The sequence below is a fragment of the Clytia hemisphaerica genome, unplaced genomic scaffold (genome assembly GCF_902728285.1).
Source record: "Clytia hemisphaerica strain Z4C2 unplaced genomic scaffold, Clytia hemisphaerica genome assembly, whole genome shotgun sequence".
Classification (NCBI taxonomy): domain Eukaryota; kingdom Metazoa; phylum Cnidaria; class Hydrozoa; order Leptothecata; family Clytiidae; genus Clytia; species Clytia hemisphaerica.
Genome location: NW_027103918.1, coordinates 1,241,909 through 1,262,241, shown reverse-complemented (window position 1 = coordinate 1,262,241; position 20,333 = coordinate 1,241,909). Strand labels below are relative to the sequence as shown.

The 20,333-nt window shown below is 35.6% G+C and overlaps 1 protein-coding gene across 1 annotated transcript; it reads right to left on the bottom strand.

Annotated features, from left to right (window-relative positions):
- Positions 1–5,187: 5,187 nt before the first annotated feature.
- Positions 5,188–19,397, bottom strand: LOC136809648 (kynureninase-like). The gene is made up of 15 exons (XM_067066194.1): positions 19,168–19,397; positions 17,870–17,990; positions 17,183–17,265; positions 16,611–16,672; positions 16,034–16,105; positions 13,438–13,512; positions 12,680–12,761; positions 12,117–12,181; positions 11,302–11,400; positions 10,399–10,478; positions 9,556–9,608; positions 7,961–8,049; positions 7,628–7,682; positions 6,227–6,393; positions 5,188–5,456 (listed from the first exon to the last, which is right to left on the bottom strand). Exons 1-15 carry the CDS (start codon positions 19,322–19,324, stop codon positions 5,331–5,333), a joined length of 1,386 nt encoding a protein of 461 aa, XP_066922295.1. The 5' UTR covers positions 19,325–19,397; the 3' UTR covers positions 5,188–5,330.
- Between the last annotated feature and the right edge of the window lie 936 nt (positions 19,398–20,333).

The following is a 20,333-nucleotide window of genomic DNA, read 5'->3' as shown; positions in this document are numbered from 1 at the left end:
TCTTTGTTTAGCATTCGTAAGTATTTATTCATATTCAAAACAGCTTCCCAAGCCATAGTTTCATCGTCTAAATCGAAATCCTGATTGAAAGTCAAATTTCTAGGAAAGTTCATACTGACGTACCAAAAGTCTTTGATTTCAAGGTTAAAACCAAGTTTTGATCCTGCTTGCCGTTTTAAAAGTCCTCCAATATTTTGGGAAATGCACAAAGCTATTGCACGTGTAAAAATAGGATCTACGTCAGTAGATTGTTGAAAAGGTACTGAAAGCACGTTCAAGTCTTGTAATGAAAATTCAGATTTTCCTGGATCGACATCAACGCTATTTTGTAATTTTTTTCCTTGTGAAAAAGCACCAATTTTAAAGTAATGCACTGTTAGTGACTTTTTACGAGGCACTTTGAAAGTTCTTGAAATGAAAACATAGTAAGCTGTCACGACAACTTCCTCATAAACATCGAAAAGCATTTCTATTTTACTTAAATCGTAACTTAAAGCACGGATGTATAAACGTTTCTTATCGAAAATAGTTTCATTTGAATGCGTTAAGATTGTATTCGTAAAATGACACGTCTCGAAAAATGTTCTTCGAAATCTTTCATGAGTCTTTCCAATTATAACTGACACTTGTTGATCTCTATCTTCATTCAATGTCTGTTTAGTATCATTATTGTTTTTGATCAACTTGATCTTCACAATCCTCTTCAAGTTGTAATTATCGTAGATCTCATTCAGTTGCTTGTAATGATGGTAGATCGGTGTTCTCGCGTCTGTGGTAGTCGGAGTCATAGTCACAATAAACGATTTGTTTACTTTAACTCGTTTCAAAGAAATAGCAGAATCTCCACTACTCATTAAGTTTATTTTCAGTCTTTTTATTTTGACTCCTTCAAGTAAGTTTTCCATTTTTTGGTTAGATACATCTCCTTGTAGATCGATTTGTGCATCTTTAACAGTTCTAGAAAACTGCTTTGTTGAATTGTGTAAAGAAATACTTGATTTGTTTTGATATTCAATCCGAAAGGTCTTTAATACAGCTGGAAAGCACGTTTTACTAATACAGTCAAAGTTCATTGATTCCTCGGGGCTTAGAATGATGATAAGTTCTTTGAGATTCAATGCAGTATTTGAAAGATGAACATTGACGTTGTGTCTTGTCTTCAATTCCAAAGTGAGTGATTTAACGTTGGGTATCAAAGAGAAGAAATCAGTGTCTTTATTACCAAGACTTGTCAATTTTGGAAAACTGCTAAATTTAAGCTCTTTGACGGATTTCAGAAGAGGATAATCTGTGGCAGATGGAAAACAGAATTGGCTACCGTCTTTGTTGTTTTCATTTGTTGAGAAACAGCTACCGTTAATTACTGTTTTTATTGAATCGCGAACCGTCATTGAAATTGATTTTTCACTTTTCTGATGAAATTGAAGCTTACCAAGACGTTGCAGAGTTTCCATAGATGAACAGTTAATAGTGTAATCATAGTTTGGAAGTTTTGTTGCATTTCCAATGATAGTTGTTGAAGATGACGACAAAGGTGTAGAGGATGGTAACAATGATGTTGAACATGAACAAATTTTGTTACACGATTTCAAAAATTCTGTTGAAGCTTTATTGTCTTTAGTTAGATGAACAGCTTTTTGTACTTGGATTCTGTTGTTTTTCCCTCTTTTACTATGATGGTTCTTGATATGTTGGCGATGACCAGTGATTGATGAAACAGGGTCGTCGCTTTTGACAACCAGATCTTCCAATGAAGAGTTTGTACTGTTATTAATTCTCGGTGAATCGTTAGAATGGTCAAACATCAATGAATGTTGTCGAATGTCGGTGATTTGTTTGCCAGGAATGATGGAAAAAAGGCAACCAAATAGCAGAATCTTCCTAAGAAGATACAGCATGGTCAATATTGGTCTTATCCAAACAAAGCTTTAATTAATAACTGCATGATAATGTTTACGAATATTTCATTAATTGAAATACTTTTTGAAAACTTTATTACTAAAATTTTCCATACTCACTTTGAGCTTACTTATTATTGTTTCAAATTTAATTACAGATATGCGGAATGTTTTCGTTTTGTTTGCAGACAATAACATGTTTGGATAAAATCAAACTTTCCAAACAAACAGGCTAAAGTTAAGTTTACAAAATTTGCTATCTTGATACTTTACATATCCCTTTTTAATGGTGTCTTAATATATACCCCTGTTTCACAGCCCCGGTGAAAATTTTTTCCTCAATGGGAATAAAAATTCCTATTGAAACTCCAATGGGGAAAGAAATTCTATTATTCAAAAGTTAAAAAATCCAGTGGGGATGGTTTTGGAGTGCAATTTCTAAACATTTAATTTTTAGTGGGGATGAAATATAAGTCAATATCTCAGTGGGGCTGAAATTCCAGGGTATTTCCCTACCGGGGATGAAATTTTTGCCAGATTTTCCAGTGGGGCTGAGGCCCCAGCGGGTCTGGGACACAGGGGTGTCCTAATGACTCTAGGATAATCCTTTTTTAGCAAGAATAGGGGTAGTGGGAAGGAATTAAACGAGGAGGGTAAATCATTTGGAAAAAAAGTTTAGTCTTTTTTCAGATTATTTTGACATTCAATGAACCAAAGTACAAGATTTTTCGAGTGATTTACCACACCCCTGTCTCACAGCCCCGGTGGAACTTTTTCCTACAGTATGGATGAAAATTTCTAGGTATAAGAATCCCAATGAGGATAGAAATTTTATTTTTTCTGCGCAGACCTGACTGAATGATAGAAAGATGCCGGGTGCTAAAACTTCAAACTGATTCGCTGTAGGACAGAATCACGTTAATCAGGGTCAAATATGGATGTTCTTGGATCACTCGTTGACCAAAAATGGTCAAAAAACGGTCGAAATCTTAAAAAAGTGAATTTTTGTCAAATTGTTGCATTTTTTTTTGACTTTTTAGCTTAAAATCTCGCTGAAAAGACTCACTTTTGATTTTTTTTGGCCATGAAGCACAATCCGATTCCTACGATTTAGACCAAAAATAACGATTTTAACCCTATTCATACTAGGCTTTTAGGGGCGGTTCAGAACTAGGGGGGGGGCTTTTCCTGTACCACCCCTTAACTTTTGATCTAGTGGGTCTTTTTGGATGAAATTTGGCACACAAGATCCTTGTGACGTAAGGTAACTTTTGACAAAAATTTTTTTTGATGACGTCACTCATCATGCCCAAAGTGAGCAAAAACCGAAAATTTCCTTTGTTCTTATAAATAGCTATTGTATTCCAACAAAGGCTTTAGAAAAAAGTTGCCTGAGTTTAAAATGCTTATTTTATCCTAAATATTCAATAAATTACGGTTTAAACGATATATTTGACAATGAAAATAAATTTGTATTGGAAAAGTGTCAATTTTTGTGACACTTTACTGTCAGAAATGTCATCATGCTCAAGGTGTGAAAATATTTAGGTGTCAAATTTTTTTTTATTTTGAAGCTAAATAAAAGTTAGGAATTTACAGAAATTTTCACGGCAAAAGCTCTATTATTTCAGGAGCTATTAGCAATAGTTTGACCTCCGAACAGAAAGAGCCCCCCCCTAGTACGAATAGGGTTAAACTCAAACTAAGAATTACAGGAGGGCTTCGCCCTCCTCTGATATACGACATTGGCACTTAAAGGGTTAAGTAGTAATTTTATGCTCGTTGAAAAGACAAACAGGAGTGGGATATCGTCATAAAGAAAAAACTCAAAAAGAATGGAAAATGAAGATTGAAAATGTAGAAGAAAAAAATCAACTTCTTTAACAATTGTGCTATAATTATCATTTTCACACGAGTGATTTTTTGATCTTAGAACATCATTAATGTGAAAGAATATTTCCAAAAATGAATTGATCAATGATTGACTTAAAAATCATCAAAAAACAACAAAAAGGAACCCTTTTTTAAGTCAAAAAGGGCAAAGTTTTAGTGTGTATTTTTTGATTGAATGAATACTTTTAATCTTTTTTCTAAGATTGAAGAGTTTCTGAAAATCATAGCATTATTCTACAAGAAGTTGATTTTCTTCTCGTTCATTTTTCATCTTCGTTTTTACATTTTTTTCTTTTTTTTCTCTTTTGATAATATTCCATTTTTTCAACTAGCACAAAATCGCTACTTAATTCAAATTCTATCAAAAGCTATTACTGGTAAGGTTTGAATAAACACTGCCAGCTAATTTGAAATAGACTTTAATGGGAAAATCGTCAATTTGCTATTTAATAAAGTAAGGTCTGTACATCTGAAACATGCATGGGATCTCGGTAAAATCTGTTTATAAAATAACAGTTATTTGCCTGAAAGAGTAAGAAAAGCTCCAATTAACGATAAGGAAAGGAAATTTCTGGAAGCCTCATTTATTGCTACTATGGGACCATCATTAAACAACCAAATAGAAACAAAACAATTACAACTTTTTAGAAATGGCATCACTTGATTTACTCCACGGAATAAAATAAAATTTTATTACCCATTATGTTTTTTAACGAATTTTTTATCAAGCGCTTATTAATGACTTTTTTATTTGTAGATAATTAGGCAATTTTTTTCAACATTTTAGATACAAATTTGTGATTTTTTACCATTCTTGTATACTGATGATGGCGTAAGCCGAAAAGCTTCTATTTTTATGTAGTGAAATAAATTTTGATTTTTTTATAAACTATGGCGAATGGATTCAACAACAGTAAGAAAATGTTTACCGAGCTATGCCCAGCTGGCACAAATCGCTGTTTCAACGTTCATATAACACTATATGGACGTTATGAACATTAGATAAACGTCGAAACAACGCTGCGTGCCATTTGGGTGGAGACTCTCCTCTAATATCTAACGAGTTCCAAGCCCTATGGCCAATGAAATAGAGACCCGAAGAGCTAGAAACGAATTTAACCTTTCTCAGGCAAGAAAAGATTTAGCCTTTAAAACGTGCACCGCATTTTTGATGACGGATTGAACATAGCGATTTCTTTGGTATCGAGTGGTACAATTTTTCTATTTCTTTGGCCATAGGGCTTGGAACTCATAAAAGAAGAGTCTACATTAACTCAGAAAACATTTTCTTGCCCTTTCAGGCAATTTTTCATTCTTATCGTCAAACTATTTAGTCTGCGCCCGGCGTGACTGCAATGTTATGCCACCTTCCTTTCGATGTGGATTTGTGATACTTTTCAGATTTATTTGCCTCTTATTATTCGTTTTTAAAAATTTAGTGTAATAAAATTTATATTAATTTTAACATGTATAAAATTCATTGGCCATGACTCCTTCAGAATGTCAAAACTGTGACTCATGTGATGCACAAAATTCTAATTAATTTTCATTTTTGTTTTGCTCGATGACATCAAGAAGAATTTGAACGAAGCGATGGACGTCGTCGAACGAGTTATAAAACGGTGCTGGAGCGATACGTAACACTTTCGGTTTACGAACATCACACTGAGAAAAGAAAAGAATATAAGTTGTAGAACTGTTCCATAACTTGGATAAAAAGGGGTACGGGGATGTACTGCTGGTCACGGTACCTTTCCACCTTCAAGACTCCCAGGCGGGGCTGCAAAAACACCTTTAGGGTACCTTTTTGTAGAAATTTGGAAAAAAAAGTAATAATTTTAACAAAATGTTTGAATTTCTGTCTCATTCAGGCTTACTTTTTTCGCAAATTTTGGCAAAATTTTCAAAAAAGAACAATTCCGGCAAAAAGTCCATTTTTCGAGCCTCAGCGGTACAACCCCGTCGGTCGGGAATGGTAGTATCCCCCGAGGCAATCATATTTGGACGACGATACTGATACTCGGTGGATAACTGATATGTTTCGTCTTAAACCTAACCTATATAAAGGGACTTACTTCTATTAGAAACAATTGACAACCTTTTTTTGGCACGAACCGTTGCCGATTTTCGTGATTTTCGGCAAATTTGCGAAAGTGAATATCGCGAAAATTACAAAAAGCTGATTGGAGAAAGTTTCTTCCTTCGAAAAAAATATACTCCTTAAAAGCTTTTCCGTCAAATTTTACCTTATATTTCGCAAAAATTAGTAAAATTTGGGGTAATGATAAATAAAAATTCAGTAATTCGCGAAAGTTTTTCTCCCCCGCGAAATATTATGAAAAGCTCCATTTGTGAAAGCTTATTTGCGCTGCAAACATTTCGTGAATATAATACTTATTCGCGAAAGTTTCCTTTCACAAAAGTAGTAGTCTTACCACAACACCACGTTTGACAAGACCAGCAAAGATATTTTCGATTGGAAAACTGAAAGCAAATGACAGCATGCAACCACGTTCTTCGATGGATAAAGGTGTAATATACGACACGTGTTGTTTCTCGTTTGGTTTGTTGAAATGAGTGTTGATCAATAGTTCCAAATAACCTGATTAAAAATAATATATGAAGGTTTTTTTATGTTTTGTTTAGTTACGTAACTTCGACCATCATGGAAGCTAACATTCGATCTGTGTATGGGATCCCTTTATAGATTCGAACGTTTTCTTCCATAATGGCAGAAATAAACATGGAAAAACTTTATTCTTCTATGGACTTTTTTTCATTACCGCAGAGTTTACCTCAAACTGAACTTTCTTGATTTTTTTTGTTGATTTGATGTCGCTAATTCTAGTAAAATAGACTAACGGATTCCGATTTATTTGATATTTTTCACAAAAGCAATAAATCTTATTGAATTCATGAAAATATGATAAAGACCCTTGCTCGTGATCACATGTTTGATTTTCTCCAAAAAAGGAACTGGGTCAAGTGGCATGGATACTAGGCCACTTCTCAGAGCCATCCAGTCTACCAAAAAGTCATAAGTGGCACTGGGTACATCATAAGCGCAGCCCTAATTACGATCAAAGTCATAATATTTGAGAAATTCCCACGAAATGTTACAACCAAAAACGATTTGGAAGCGCTCTAAATTAGGTTGGACGGGTAGAGTTTTAACTCTGTAGGATCTGAGGAACTAAAAGTCCAAGAATGGTCCAATAGGGCTCAGAATATAGCCTGGAAGTATATAAACCCCTCCCGAATTGAAATATTCGAATAAATTTATCAATTTGCCCAAAAGCGGCTTTTTCGCCCGAACTTTAAATTGCTGAAAACGAGGAATTAACCAAAATTCCCAATACATTTCGACGCTGATTGTAGTTCCGAACATGTGAATATCTACAAAGGTACTAAATTAGGTGTTATTATCCTAGTAGTAAGGCCCTGGAGGGAGCTTGATTCAAAAATGACCTTATGTGCGACCTTTTGAAATCTGATCCTTACAATGCAGAGAAAATTTAGTCAAATTTGAGTAAACTGGGTGAAAAACCGTCCCTTACGTGCATTTTCTTGAACATTTTTCTCATTTTTTACACCCTTAGAGCACTTTAACTCATCTTCGCTCATTTCGACCCTTTCAGCGTATTTTTTTGGTTTTGAAAAACATACCCTTAAGAGCCGCACGTATGGTTTACCTTTAGTCTTTAGTCATTTACTTTTAGTCCCCCAGCGGGCTCAAATATTTTTCGTACGAAAAAAAGAATCTTTGCTGTTCTTTGCCAAATAGAATTAGTAACAGATAAATTTTTTGCCCGTCTTGTTGCCTACATTAAACTAACCTGTTAAAAGTCTTTGTTTCTTCACTAACTTTTGAATACCGACGTCGTCAAATTGCTATAAAATAGATACAATGATAAAAAACTAAGAAGGATAGGAAGAAATTCTATTGTTCCCAGCTCAAAATATCCAATAGGGGTGGTCTTGGAGTGCACTTTTTCCATTCAATTATAAATTGGAATAAAAACAAAGGCAATTTACAGTAGTGCTGAAATTTTAGGGTATTTTTTCATTAGGGACAAAATTTTGACTAATTTCCCAGTGGGACTTGAGTGCCACAAGGTCTGTGACACAGGAGTGTTTAAAACCATTGTTAAAATTTCAAAAGAACCTACCTCTAAACTTGCGAAGAGACCCATCGTACTAAATAATGGAGGGTTAGAATGTGCAAAACCAGCAGGTCCAGGGACGAACGGTAAATCACCTGAATGGTCAAATCGTCAAATAAGATTTCGAAGAATATCTTAGCGATCGATGATTAGTTTAAAGGTTTTATTTTTACCAGTGGCGGCCTGGCAGGGGGTGCAGGGTGTGCAGTGCACCACCCAGAAAGATCTGAAAGGGGCGTCAAAAGAGTTTTTCAAGGGGGCGCCAAAATTTTGTTGATGTTTAATTGGGCGATTTGGCGCCCTTCGACAAGTTTATAGCGCCTTCTATGTATAAGTGCAATGTTGATTTTTTTCGCCTGTGGCGCTGCATTTTATTTTACACTCTTGCTTTCTTTCTCTTGAATTTTTTCGCTCGCTGTGGTTTTTGTGGTCTTATGCTGACTAACTTTCTCCTTTTTAGAAGATCTTTTAAACTGTTTGACGTTTCTTATACAAATTTTTTTGCCTGCGGCGCCTTAATTAAAAAACCCTTTTTCCTGCCAACTTTCGAATTTTAGGGGCCTCTTTCAGCCATTGATCTTTAATGGGGAGTGAAGTAAGACCAGCAGCGCAAAAGTTTAAAGATTATCAGGTAATTTTTCTGATAAAGTTTTAGAAAACAAAAATATAAACTAAATCGACTGGGTATAAAATTTCCATTTCAAGTATCAACAGCTCATGTTTTTTATTTGAGGAGCTTTATATTTTTGGTGCTGAATCGGGATAAATTGGGATATTTTTAGACATTTTAAAAGTTGAAAATTGAAAAATTTTCCTTGTTCAGAAAAATTATACATTTCAAATTATAACAATGAAATAGATTTGTATAAATAAAAGTTTTTTAACTCAAAAATTCCGGGCGTTATACTTTCAACATTCAACCAGTCACCTGCTCTGACTTTTAATATTTCCATCCACTTAATGATGGAGGGTGCAAGTAATGACAAAAATATCAGGGGCGCCAATTTCATAGTTTGCACCACCAAGAAAATTTAGCCAGGCCGCTACTGATTTTTACATAAGTGTTTCCGTTTCATATCAGACATATTTTTCATATCAGGACAGTGTCTGCCTATTGTTATATTATGCTGATATAAACAAAAGTATTTTTTTCTTTCCCTCTTTCTGATCTTCTTGCTCCACAACCCGTCAATCCAATGTGAAAAAGCTTATAAATTAAAATTGACGAGTAAGCAAACGATATTACTCTTATATAAAAACAAAACCTTTAACTAACTTTATGCATCTTTTAAAGGTCTTGTAGACATCAGTAGTTCCTAGTTATTCTGATAAATCTTTTTTTTTATAAGAAAAACTATTAAGAATAGAATGTTCCGATGGCCAAAATATTAAGAACAAGTTGAGAACATTTTAACGCTTAATCGACTCCGAAACACTAAAATTATTAGGAGAATACATAATATACCAATCAAATAGTAAAAATAAGAACATGTTAAGAACATTTTTAAGCTTAAGAGATTCAAGAACATTCGAGGGCTTCAAAAAATTTGGACGCTCTTATAAAAAAATGTGTAACAGAAAAACTGGTGATTAAATCTTACTGTTATCCATTTTAAATCGATTTTCGAAATCAACACCCCACCATCCAGCGTGTCTGTAAGTTAATCGAAAGAATTTCAACGATAAAATAGAAAAGGTTGTGGCGTTGACAGGGTTATGATCCAGAAACTCCTCTTGTTATATGCTAAATCCCGGTAGTTAAATATAAGATTATTCCCTTGGACAATAAAAAAACGACCAGAAGAAAGTTAAGGCCAGTTTTTTTTCTTAACCTTTTTTGCCTGAAGAAAAGATTACGTCATAAAATATTTTCGCGCGAACAAAAAAAGTTGAAGGAATTTCTATTTTTTTCATCCGTTATGTCAATTTCTACCAATGGAATTGTTTCATTTTTCAGCCGACCAATGTCCTTACAAAAACGTCACAAAAGTGGAGACCAGCCTAAACATTTGAATCTTTGATCTATTTTGTAAAACCTTCCTGAGAAACATGCAGTACACCTAGAACTAGCAACAGCTAGTACATGATGCGATATCTAGGGGGTTTACTAAGGTTAAAGAATGTCGGTAGAGTATGTGTAGACCGAAACTCTGAAAACCGACTCTTAGAGTGGCTTAATATTTTTGAAAGGAATACATTGGAGAAACAAAATTGGGGGGAAAGTGATAAATTTTTGAAAAAATTCTTAACCTTAGAGAATTATTTTTAACATTGTATGGTTTTTGTACCATTATGACCCAAAAAAGGGAAAAATCCTGCCTTTTAGAGAGACTATTTTGCAAATTTGTCATTTTGAAACTTTCGTTCGCCAAACACAGCTCTTATTTTTCAACGGGATTATATTTTTAAACTTATCAGACTTCAAGTGTAAAATAGGATAATACCTTTTTAGATTATAATTTTCATTAGCATATTTTTCGTGAAGATATACGCCACCTGTTGCTCCTGGTCCAGAGTTCATATACTAAGGAAAAAATTAATAATAAAATCCATATGGATAATAGAGCTCATTATAGGTTAGCTTTCTAAGTTTTCAAGAGGAAGACAAAAGATTTAGCGTATCTAAACCACGACCACGAGGTAGAATATACTGAATTTCTCTCCAACAATCTCAAAACGGGAATAAAAAGGAACTCTAATACTGTTTGATATATACACCCCCTTTCTCGAAGACCCGGTAGGATATTTTCAGCCGGCGGGGTATAAATAACCATCGATGAAATAACAGACTAAAACTCGATGGGATTGATCTTCCCATATTTTTTATGACCGGAGATTTAAATTCTTTTGTTTTCAAGTCAGAAAATTTAGCGGGGATGGAAAATATAACGTAACATTTTGCAGTGAGGATCTGTTTGTTTGATTATTTTCAGTGGGGACAAAAATTGGAGTATAATTTTCCACAGCCACACAGATAGCCCAACCAGTCCAGTTTAGCGAGACCTGAATACGAGAAGTCTAGTAAAAGAAATGTTATGCCTAGTAAGAATGTTTCATTGTTCCAAGTCAATGCTCATATTAATTCACCTTTTCGACCGTAGTCGCGCGGTCAGGCACGTGCCACTTTTATCCCACTAAACTCGATCCAATCCTTTTTTGACACATTCTTCTATTGTCTATAGGTGCGAAAAAAGGACTGGGACGGCTTTAGTGGGATAAAGTGGACAAAAAATGCCCGCACGGCAATTGGCGGCTACGGTCGAAAAGGTGAATTGATTAACAGGTAAATAAAGCGATAAATCTCGACAGTGGGAGCTCAATAAAAAATGAAGACAATTTTGACCAACCTTATAAGTACACCAACAAGCAAAATCCACATTCCAATCATGTAATTTCAATTCCACATTACCAACAGCATGTGCCAAATCGAATCCAACAATACAACCCTTTGTAAAGTGAGAAGTAAGTTAGTTTGCGGCCACAGCCGAGGGCGACCCGGAGGCTCCCTTTTCTCTAGCTGTCTACCCGAAGGAAGGAAAGGGCGCCACTTCTTTCCCTGGATTTCTCCACTTACCCTTGATCCGTCTCTTTAATTGCTGAGCATCAAGCAGAGAGGCATCAAGTATCATTTTGGGAATCTTTGGTATGACCCGGCTGGGGATCGAACCCACAACCTTGCGCACCGTAGCTGGATGATCTACCTTCATGCTACGGCCGTGAGAAACAAAAGCATAACAAGCGTCATTTTAGCTTGCAGCAACATTTATCTAATTGGCCATTAAATTTTATATCCATATAAAATTGCACGAAATTTTCCAGAGAGGGGTTGATCCTAGAACAATCCCCAGAATGTCCGAGGAAAGCTTTTTAAAACGTCAATCTAAAATATCCTGTGTGTAAAAGATTGATTTTAGTTCATCCACTCACTTCGAGATGCGAAGAAGAATTTCCAGGGGACAATCCTTTCAGTAATTTGCAAGAAACCCTTGGAAAAATTCTTCCTCGTACTTTAAAGTGGCTTTTCACCCCTGCAAAAATGAAAAAAAAACTCCTTACATGACATTTTTCTTGGGTTACACCCTGGAAATATTCGTCCACCCTGTATGGATATAAAAATGGACTAGCCCAGTGGAATGAAAGAAAATCTCAACAAATTCAATACCTTTTTGTGTCCAGCATCGGTGATTCTTTTGAGATCGAAAAATTGTCCTGTATAGTACTGTACCCCTAAAGAACGCAATGAAAAAATAAAAATGTAATTTATCCAGATTAAAATTTTATCTTAAAATCTCCTTTTTATCTTTCCTCGACATTTTGGTCTGGTACTTGGTCTAAAAGTTGTAGAATTTACTTAGCTTTTCAGGGATATCTTACTTTTTATCTCAAGATTTCTAGTTTTTTAGTTATGATATGATAACCGAACATGTCTATTTTCTGAAAAAATGTTGTGCGCTGACAGCGTGAAAATTTAAAAAGTTCCGTGCTTGAAAAGTTAAAATCTAGCTAATTTAATGCTGAAAACAGCATCTGAAAATAATTATTTTTGAAAATTACGTTAGAGAGCATGCTCATGACTTCACAACTTCCCCGTGAATATAACTTAGTAAAAAGAGTGTAGCTGATTCCAAATTCCCGTAAAATGTTATTATCTCCAAGCATTTCCAACCATTGCGCATGGTACAAAATTTGTGGATGTTCTTATAAAAAAGCGTGTAGAACTCATACCAGCAAAGAGAATAAGAGCGATCTCGTCTCCTTCTTTCTCGATCAATTCAATCAAGTCATCCATCTTTATACTTTCCTCGCCCTAGATAATGGAAATAAAAGACCTATTTATGAACGTCCTAGTAGTGCGCTTTTGTCCATTAACAAGTAGTACTGAAACACAGAAAAAACATACTTTACAGCCGAAATGGCACTATGTTGAGAAAAAGCAGCCGTAGAATAGATCTTATCTGAGTTTTTGATTTTTCTAAAAAAGCGATACATTGTGGGGTTGTTTCGGGAGTATTACAATAGAAATCTCTTAGAAGTTCCTCGAGAGAATTCTATTGTAATACTCCCGAAACAATCCCATAATGCATCGCTCTTTTAGAAAAATTAAAAACTCCGATAAGGTCTATTTGGGACAAACGAATAACGACCGTCAGCATCTTCCAAAAGTTATTTTACCTGGACAGCATCTACGGTTTGAAAATTGACTATTTTTCTAAATTATTCTCCCGCTTATACGATAGGATTCTTTGTATATAAATTCTCTGGTGACTATGAAGTTGTTAAACAAATACAATTGACTCTTGCTAATTCGAACCCAAACAGGGAATATTATTTTTTCGAATTACTGAGAGATTTGAATTACAGAAAGTATAATAAGTCGTTATCTTCTTGATGGGGACTGGAAATAAGTTCGAATTATGGAAAGATTCGAATAGTAGAAGTTCGAATTAGCGAGAAGTTTACTGTAATACAAAGTATCTACTCACGGTTCTTGGTTTAGCAATAAGAAGAGAAGTTGCTGGGTCGTATCCATGATAGCGTATTTGTGCTTCTACTGCTATCTGTTAAAATAGATATAAAAGAAAACACTACAGGTAATAATAGATGATGATCCATCAAAACCTCATTAAATCTTTGTTGAGTCAGATCTGGGGTCTATATAAAGGATTCGAGACTACCCCTCTAAGAGGAGCGCTTGTTAGAATTTCATGAGCTTTAAGGCCGGTTTCTACTTGCTCACGCTGCCATCGCAACTTTTCGCACTCATTTTTGCTTGGAAAAAAGGATAACGTCATAAAAATGTAGCGCGCACTCGAAAAAAAAGTTGAATACATTTTTAACTTTTTTCAACCGTTACGTTAAATCGTGCCAATGGAACGTTTTCATTTTGTTTGACCTATAGCTTTGATCGACAAAGTGTGATCAAAGCGCGCGCAAGTGGAGACCAGCCTTTATAACCATAGCTCAACTTTATGATAGACGTTTTATTATTTCTAACACTTGTAATAAGTATATTCATCCGGTGGTGGTCGGTGGAGCCGAGAGTGAGGAAATCTATCCTCTTTGTATAAGAAAGAAAGAAAAAATTTAAATTTCATCTTGAGGGAGTCGTACTCTACCTCTCGATCCACGGATGCATCTCACAATAGATCTAACTAGCGAGAAGCATATGATAGTTCTAATGCTGTTAGTAACTTTTGAGAAAGTTTCATGTCTTTTGTCTGCTATCATTTTAGCTAGACGCTTGTAAAATAACGTACATTCACGTCCCATCGCTCCATTTGCCGCAAAAACAAGCGGAGAAAAAGTCCCATTGTCAGCTTGTAAAATATTTTCACAATAGTGTCTCTTCTTTTCGCGTTCATTGGATGATAAGCAGTTCTCAGTTTTTGAATTGCTGTACCTTCGAGCAAACGGGTTGAAAACCCTCACATCAAAAAATGCTCTTTGGCCAGCAGTCCAAAAACTGAGAGCGCTTATATTCAGTCTCGCTTCGCGTGAGACATTTGCATGTCTTGGCAGATCTTCGTTATTAAGTTCGTTTGATAAGGGTTCAGTTCTTACATCTACGCATACTTCTCCTAGCAGTTTGGACGTAATGTCTCTAATTTCATTGTGTCTCAGAGATACGAATCCTCCGTTCTTGCACGAGAGTGCGTGTGCTAGATCGAACGATGATCCGCACGCGCAAGTTGATGGGAGTCGGTCGAGAGGCCATTTGTATCGTATTCTGATGGCATCCCAAAACTCTTGCTTGGTTAGCTCGAAACCTTGTTACTTCAAAGGGATGGATGTCAGCCAATTTGAAACACCTTTTCCATTGAGTGTCTCCGTCGTTCGTTTGGTGTTGATGTCGGCTGCCTCCAAGAAAGCTCGTAGCTTTTCCTGGTGACGTTTCTGCTGTTCGTTGTGAAGACGAGACTATCCTCTTTTCTATTTGCGCTAAACCTGGTAGGCCAAATGCTGAGGTGGAACCATTGAGTTTCAAGCGCCCGAAGGGCTAGAGGCGTGAATCCTGGATGGGAAATGAAACCACTTATTTCCCATCCAGAACGCCCGCGCGTAGTTTTTACACAAATGCCGGATTGAAACTAAAATCTATCGCTTGATTTAAAAAAAAATGTAGTCCTCGTAAACAAAGAAACCGCTAGATACAATCCGTCGTCATGATTACGGCGAGTTCTATGCACTTTCTTGTCTGAGAAGGGTTAAAGTTTCACCTCTAGCCCTTCGGGATTGAAACTCAATGGGTGGAATGTTACACCTACTCTCAGGTCCCAGTATCTTACCGCAGTAATTAGAAGTGTCCGCCTTTTAGAAACTTTTGATCTCGGAGCTCAAATTTGGAAATTAGGCCATCCCAGGGTGTCGAAAATAAAAAATTGGGGTCTCGAGTACTTATCTGCAGACACTTGGCCATAGAAGAGCTCGAGTGACTGGCAAGAGGTTAAATCGAGGTGGTGAGTACGGACTTGAAGTACCAGTGATTTATGATTTCTTTGGCCCACCTAAATTCGTTGAATGGGTCAAGGAAAAACTTGACATTTGTAGAAATAATTTGAATAATAAGACTAACAAGGGCTTGAAATAAAAATGTCTAAAATTTTTTTTTTCGATTTCGAACGTCTGTGACCCGTTTGATATTCAATGTCCGCTAATTGGAGAGCTAAAATAGGGGTTTTGGCCATTTCGTGCGATAAAATTTGTCCGCTAATCAGAGGGTCCGCTAATTGAGTGTCCGCCTTTTAGAAACTTTTTTATGAGGATTTGACTAGGAAACGGCCGGGGAAAATGAAATTGTCTGCTAATTAGAGGTGTCCGCCTTTTAGAGTGTCCGTTAATTAGAGGTTTTACTGTACTAAATCAAAGCTACTTATTCACTGAGTTGCGGTGACCAAGAATCGAACCCGCAACTCTTGAATTGTAAAGCATTGCTCTACCGACTGAATTTCTCGTCCAAGGAGGTGAAAGCTATTTTTGAAATTGAATGACTTTCGAAGAAAGATTTCAAAATTTGAAAAAAACTACTTTTCAAAAAGAAGCCTCATTTGAAGCCTTAAAATCTTAAATAAAAATCCTTACGTGATCTGAAGGGAATGCACCAGTCTCAATCAAGATTTTATGACGATTGGGGTTAGGTCTGTAAAATGGCACCTGGTAACAAGTAGAAAGTTATAATCATATGGAAATAAATATTACAGTTGAATCTCTCTAATTCGATCTTAGAAATAGAGAAAGATTTGAATTACAGAGAGTAATTCAAACCAGTTTTCTGCAGAGGTGACTAATATTTAAGTTCGAATTACAGGAAGAATCGAATGATAGAGATTCGAATTAAAGAGAGTTGATTGTATGCACATCATTTACCAAATATATTGGCCGGAGGATCAAGACCAAAATAAAATTAGATGCTAGAAATTTTCTTTTACCAAGTATGATTATTGATTAAGTTTATTGAAAAGGAGAAGTACATCAGACTCTCTCTCTTGTAATCAAATTTCGAGAAAGAATTTTCTTCCAACAAGAGATAGATTCGAATATTGTTCGACTTTCAAACTGTAAACTAATAAATCACGTTGATGTATTTCGCTGCAGATTAAGCTTGCAATGGACTATGTCTATATGTTCACTGAATACTTAATTTTCAGAAAAGTAATACCATCATGACGTTCAAGTTGACTGACAATGTATTCATGATCCAAACTTCAATTTCTTTGCATCCTGATAGATGAAAAAGTCCGAAAAAAGTATGCAGTTTAAAAAACTTACAACCGTCATTTTGCTTAAGATTTCATTTCCAACACTAAGATTCTCCTGACTTTTCCGGGATTTTTCCGCTATTTTTCCCAGGAAACCGCCATGCGGTTGGAAAGGTTTTTTTTTCAAAGGTATGGAAAATCTTATGTTTAATGATGAAACTGCCCAATTTTCAGATTCCTGGTCATTTCCGCTAGGTGACAGTGGGATCATAGTGCGGGAATGGGAATCTTAAGCATAATACGACGGAATATGGTATTAGAGAGTAGTGGTTCTAGTGTAGACCTTTTTTAAATTTCTCTCAGTCTTGGTGACTCACTGATAATCTTGAATAATGAAGCAAAGTTGATTCTACATATCTAATATTTACTTCATGATTTCAATGAAGAAAGGAGTGGACAAGTTATATAAATATTGCAATGTTATCCGATATATGGTCTTTAAATCGTAAAAGAATCTTGTCAAGACCTTTACCTACTAATCTCGCCATCTGTTTGAAAATGTATTCTTCGATGAACGCCCAAGGATATTTGCCGTTCATATGTCCTTCTACACCCCTGAGTGAAAAGAGGAAATTGGGTTAACTTGGTAGATTGAGAAATTTCAAATCATGATATGCACCATTACAATATCTTCTGACATTACATCACGGCCCCAATCACTGATTGGTTGTAAAATGACGTAAAATATGTCAATACGTCACTTTCAACCAATCAGCTGTTGGGTCCGTGGAACACAATGCAATGATGCATAGCATGAATTCACACATTGTCAATTTTGTGTACCCGAGGAATACCAGTCAGTGTCAGAAAGCTTAGAGAAAAGAAGATCCAGGAAAACGTCTATTTCAATTGATAATAAATCTTGTCTCTAGATCCTTTTTGAATATTACTTTGGACATAGGTGAATTATCAGAACCATCAAAAATAAAACTAAGGTGCAGTGGGTAGAGCTTGACATGAATTTGAATTAGCTTATCAAAGAAAATCCCTTGTTCTCATTACAGATTATACCCCTGTGTCACAGACCCGCTGGGACCCCAGCTCCACTGGAAAATGTCGCAAAATTTCGGAAAATACCCTGGAATTTAAGCCTGGCAAAAAATGAAGAATAGGAAAAACAAGAAATCGCAACCATGAAAGAAAGAATTAAACTTCTCACATTTCTTTCCATTTCTTGATTTCTTCCATCATGACATCTTCAGTTTTCTTGGGACACAGTCCTAATGAGTGTCCACATAAATAGACGCAATCTTCTTCACCGTTCACGATGGATAAATCAACTGAAAAATGGATAAGGGGAGTATTTAGTTTGCTAGCCCAGTATGAATATGCACAGATATCTTTTATAGAATACTAAATGGAGCTTTATTGTTCCTAGCTGTCCCTATCTTTGCAACTGCAATTTGATCAATCATGACCATTCTCTCACTTTCTTGCTTGGCGCCATGAAAGTTGTTTGTGTTGGTTTGAAAAATTGAGCTATTTTCATTCAGATTTAGGATGAATTTTAAATGAGCTTATGAGCACAGTGATTGCATTAAACGCGAACGCAAATCAAATATAAATTTCAGAACCAAGCTTCTTTCACTTTCGTTTTGAGGCAGAAAAGAAAAACTCATCAAGTGATCTAGAGAACCAAATATTTCATCTCCGGAACGCCATGCTGGAGATGATCAGGTGGTAGCTTTAAAGGAATCCTCTGTTTCGAACCAAGGGGCCATGGAGATTGTCTGATATAACCACTGACATTTATATATCCCTGGACCAAGCTATATCCGCAATCTTTGATCGATTTTTTTTTGAATCGGTACCCGTAAAGAAGCCATTGCAGTGTTGAAAATTAACGTCTAACGGCGCTACATCATCAAAAGTTTTTGAGGAAAAGTAGATCTAGCGCTCTCGATGCATTTACACCACTATTGAGCAGTGCCACCATTAGAGTACCACTTTTCAAAAAACCCAATCAAAGATTGTTTGGCCGAGATTGAGAAACTTTGTCCAGGGTATATAAAGGTCAGTGTATGTAACGCGGTTTTAACTGTTTTGACTGAATAACTACGTCACACAGTCGCCACATTTCTTTAGGGGCAGACCGTGATGTGGGATTCAACAACTTGCAATATCTTAGCCATGTTCAGACGTTACTTTTTCGTATCTCTCTGAAAGGACACGTCCCCCAACACTGTGTGAACATCAAAATTCAAAACGTCAAATAGAAGAAGTTATAAAGCAAAACAGATCAAAACGTTTTCGCTCCACTATTTTCATCGGAATGGAACTGCTCTTTTATATGTCCATGGTTTTTCCAAAACGTTCCAAAATCAGTATGAACACGTAAACCACATACCGGAGAGATACGAAACCATAATGTCTGAACATAGTTTTACACTATCTAAAGATCAAGAGTACAAATTTGAAAAACGATACCAAAATTAAAATAATTAAAATGTAACATACCCTTTGGCAATGTCTTCATTCTTGGGTAAGCAAATTGTTTCCGATATTTAGACAGCTCATCTTGTTTGTCCAGTAAAGTTGCCAGATCCTTTGATGTGATGTCATATATATTGTTTTCCTTGGCTAAGTTCTTCAAAGTAACCGAGGGATGTTCCATTATAGTGTTCCAAATAATCTGATTGATGTATATACTTAGCTCGATTTATTTTTTATATTGAGCAAATTTTGCTGAAATTATATATTTTAAAATGAGAATTAATCATTTAAATCTCGGATCCAACCCACTCTTAAAGGGACATAAAAGTACTGACGAAATTTGTAAACAAACTGTGTGCAGCGGGATACAAAATCAAAACAAATGTCACATGTCAAAATCAAAAATCAAAACAAATATGGCTGATTTTGATTGTTTCACAAATTTGTTTTGAACACGTGAATAATTGTTCTCTTTAATGACACGTGGTTCGCGCAATGTTTACATTTTACCACTTATGTCCCTTTAAAGCTATACGTTGTATTACTAACTCATCTTTGGTTCTTTTGAACAAAATGAGAGAACTCAAATGGTATTTTCGACCAAGTATTTCATATATAAAATTGATTGCTTTACATTTCAGTAAAACTCAATGAAGGCTCTTTTTCAGTGCATTGATAGAAAGTTGAGTGAATGAAGGAATCTGGAGAATACTGCAATTCTGCCCCGAAAAATCAAGGACTATAAAAGTGTTTTTTTACCAACATCCTCAGTTGATCAGGATCTAGACAAATTCGAAGCTAACCGTCTCCGTCGCAGAAAAACACACATATATATTTGCTATTACTTTAGGACTTCTTGGGGACTTTTGACTTGCAATCCTCACCAGTAGGTCCATATTTTACCCAAAGTGTTCACTTTCAGTATAACTGATATTTCAGGTTGGCTTAAATTTTGGCTATAAAATTCTAATATCTATCCTGTATATATACATACATATATGTCAAAATTTCACTGACTCATTTAGGCAAAAAATAGCAGTTTTGGTCCGGTTTGTAAAATACACGATACCTGCAGGTGCAAACAAGATGTCCCATGATGGCATCGGATATCAGGTGGTGATGTAGTCGTGATCATGATCATTCATATACTCAGGAACACTTAAATTTTATGCATAAGTATTTTAAAACTT

Bases quoted from the DNA above. Each gene is read 5' to 3' on its own strand.
- LOC136809648 (XM_067066194.1), bottom strand. From the start codon at position 19,324: ATGGAACATCCCTCGGTTACTTTGAAGAACTTAGCCAAGGAAAACAAT. The intron at 16,106-16,610 runs GTATTACTTTTC...ACTTGTTACCAG, and splicing joins TCAACTTGAACGTCATGATG to GTGCCATTTTACAGACCTAA. The intron at 13,513-16,033 runs GTAAGGATTTTT...CTATTTTAACAG, and splicing joins GTGCATTCCCTTCAGATCAC to ATAGCAGTAGAAGCACAAAT.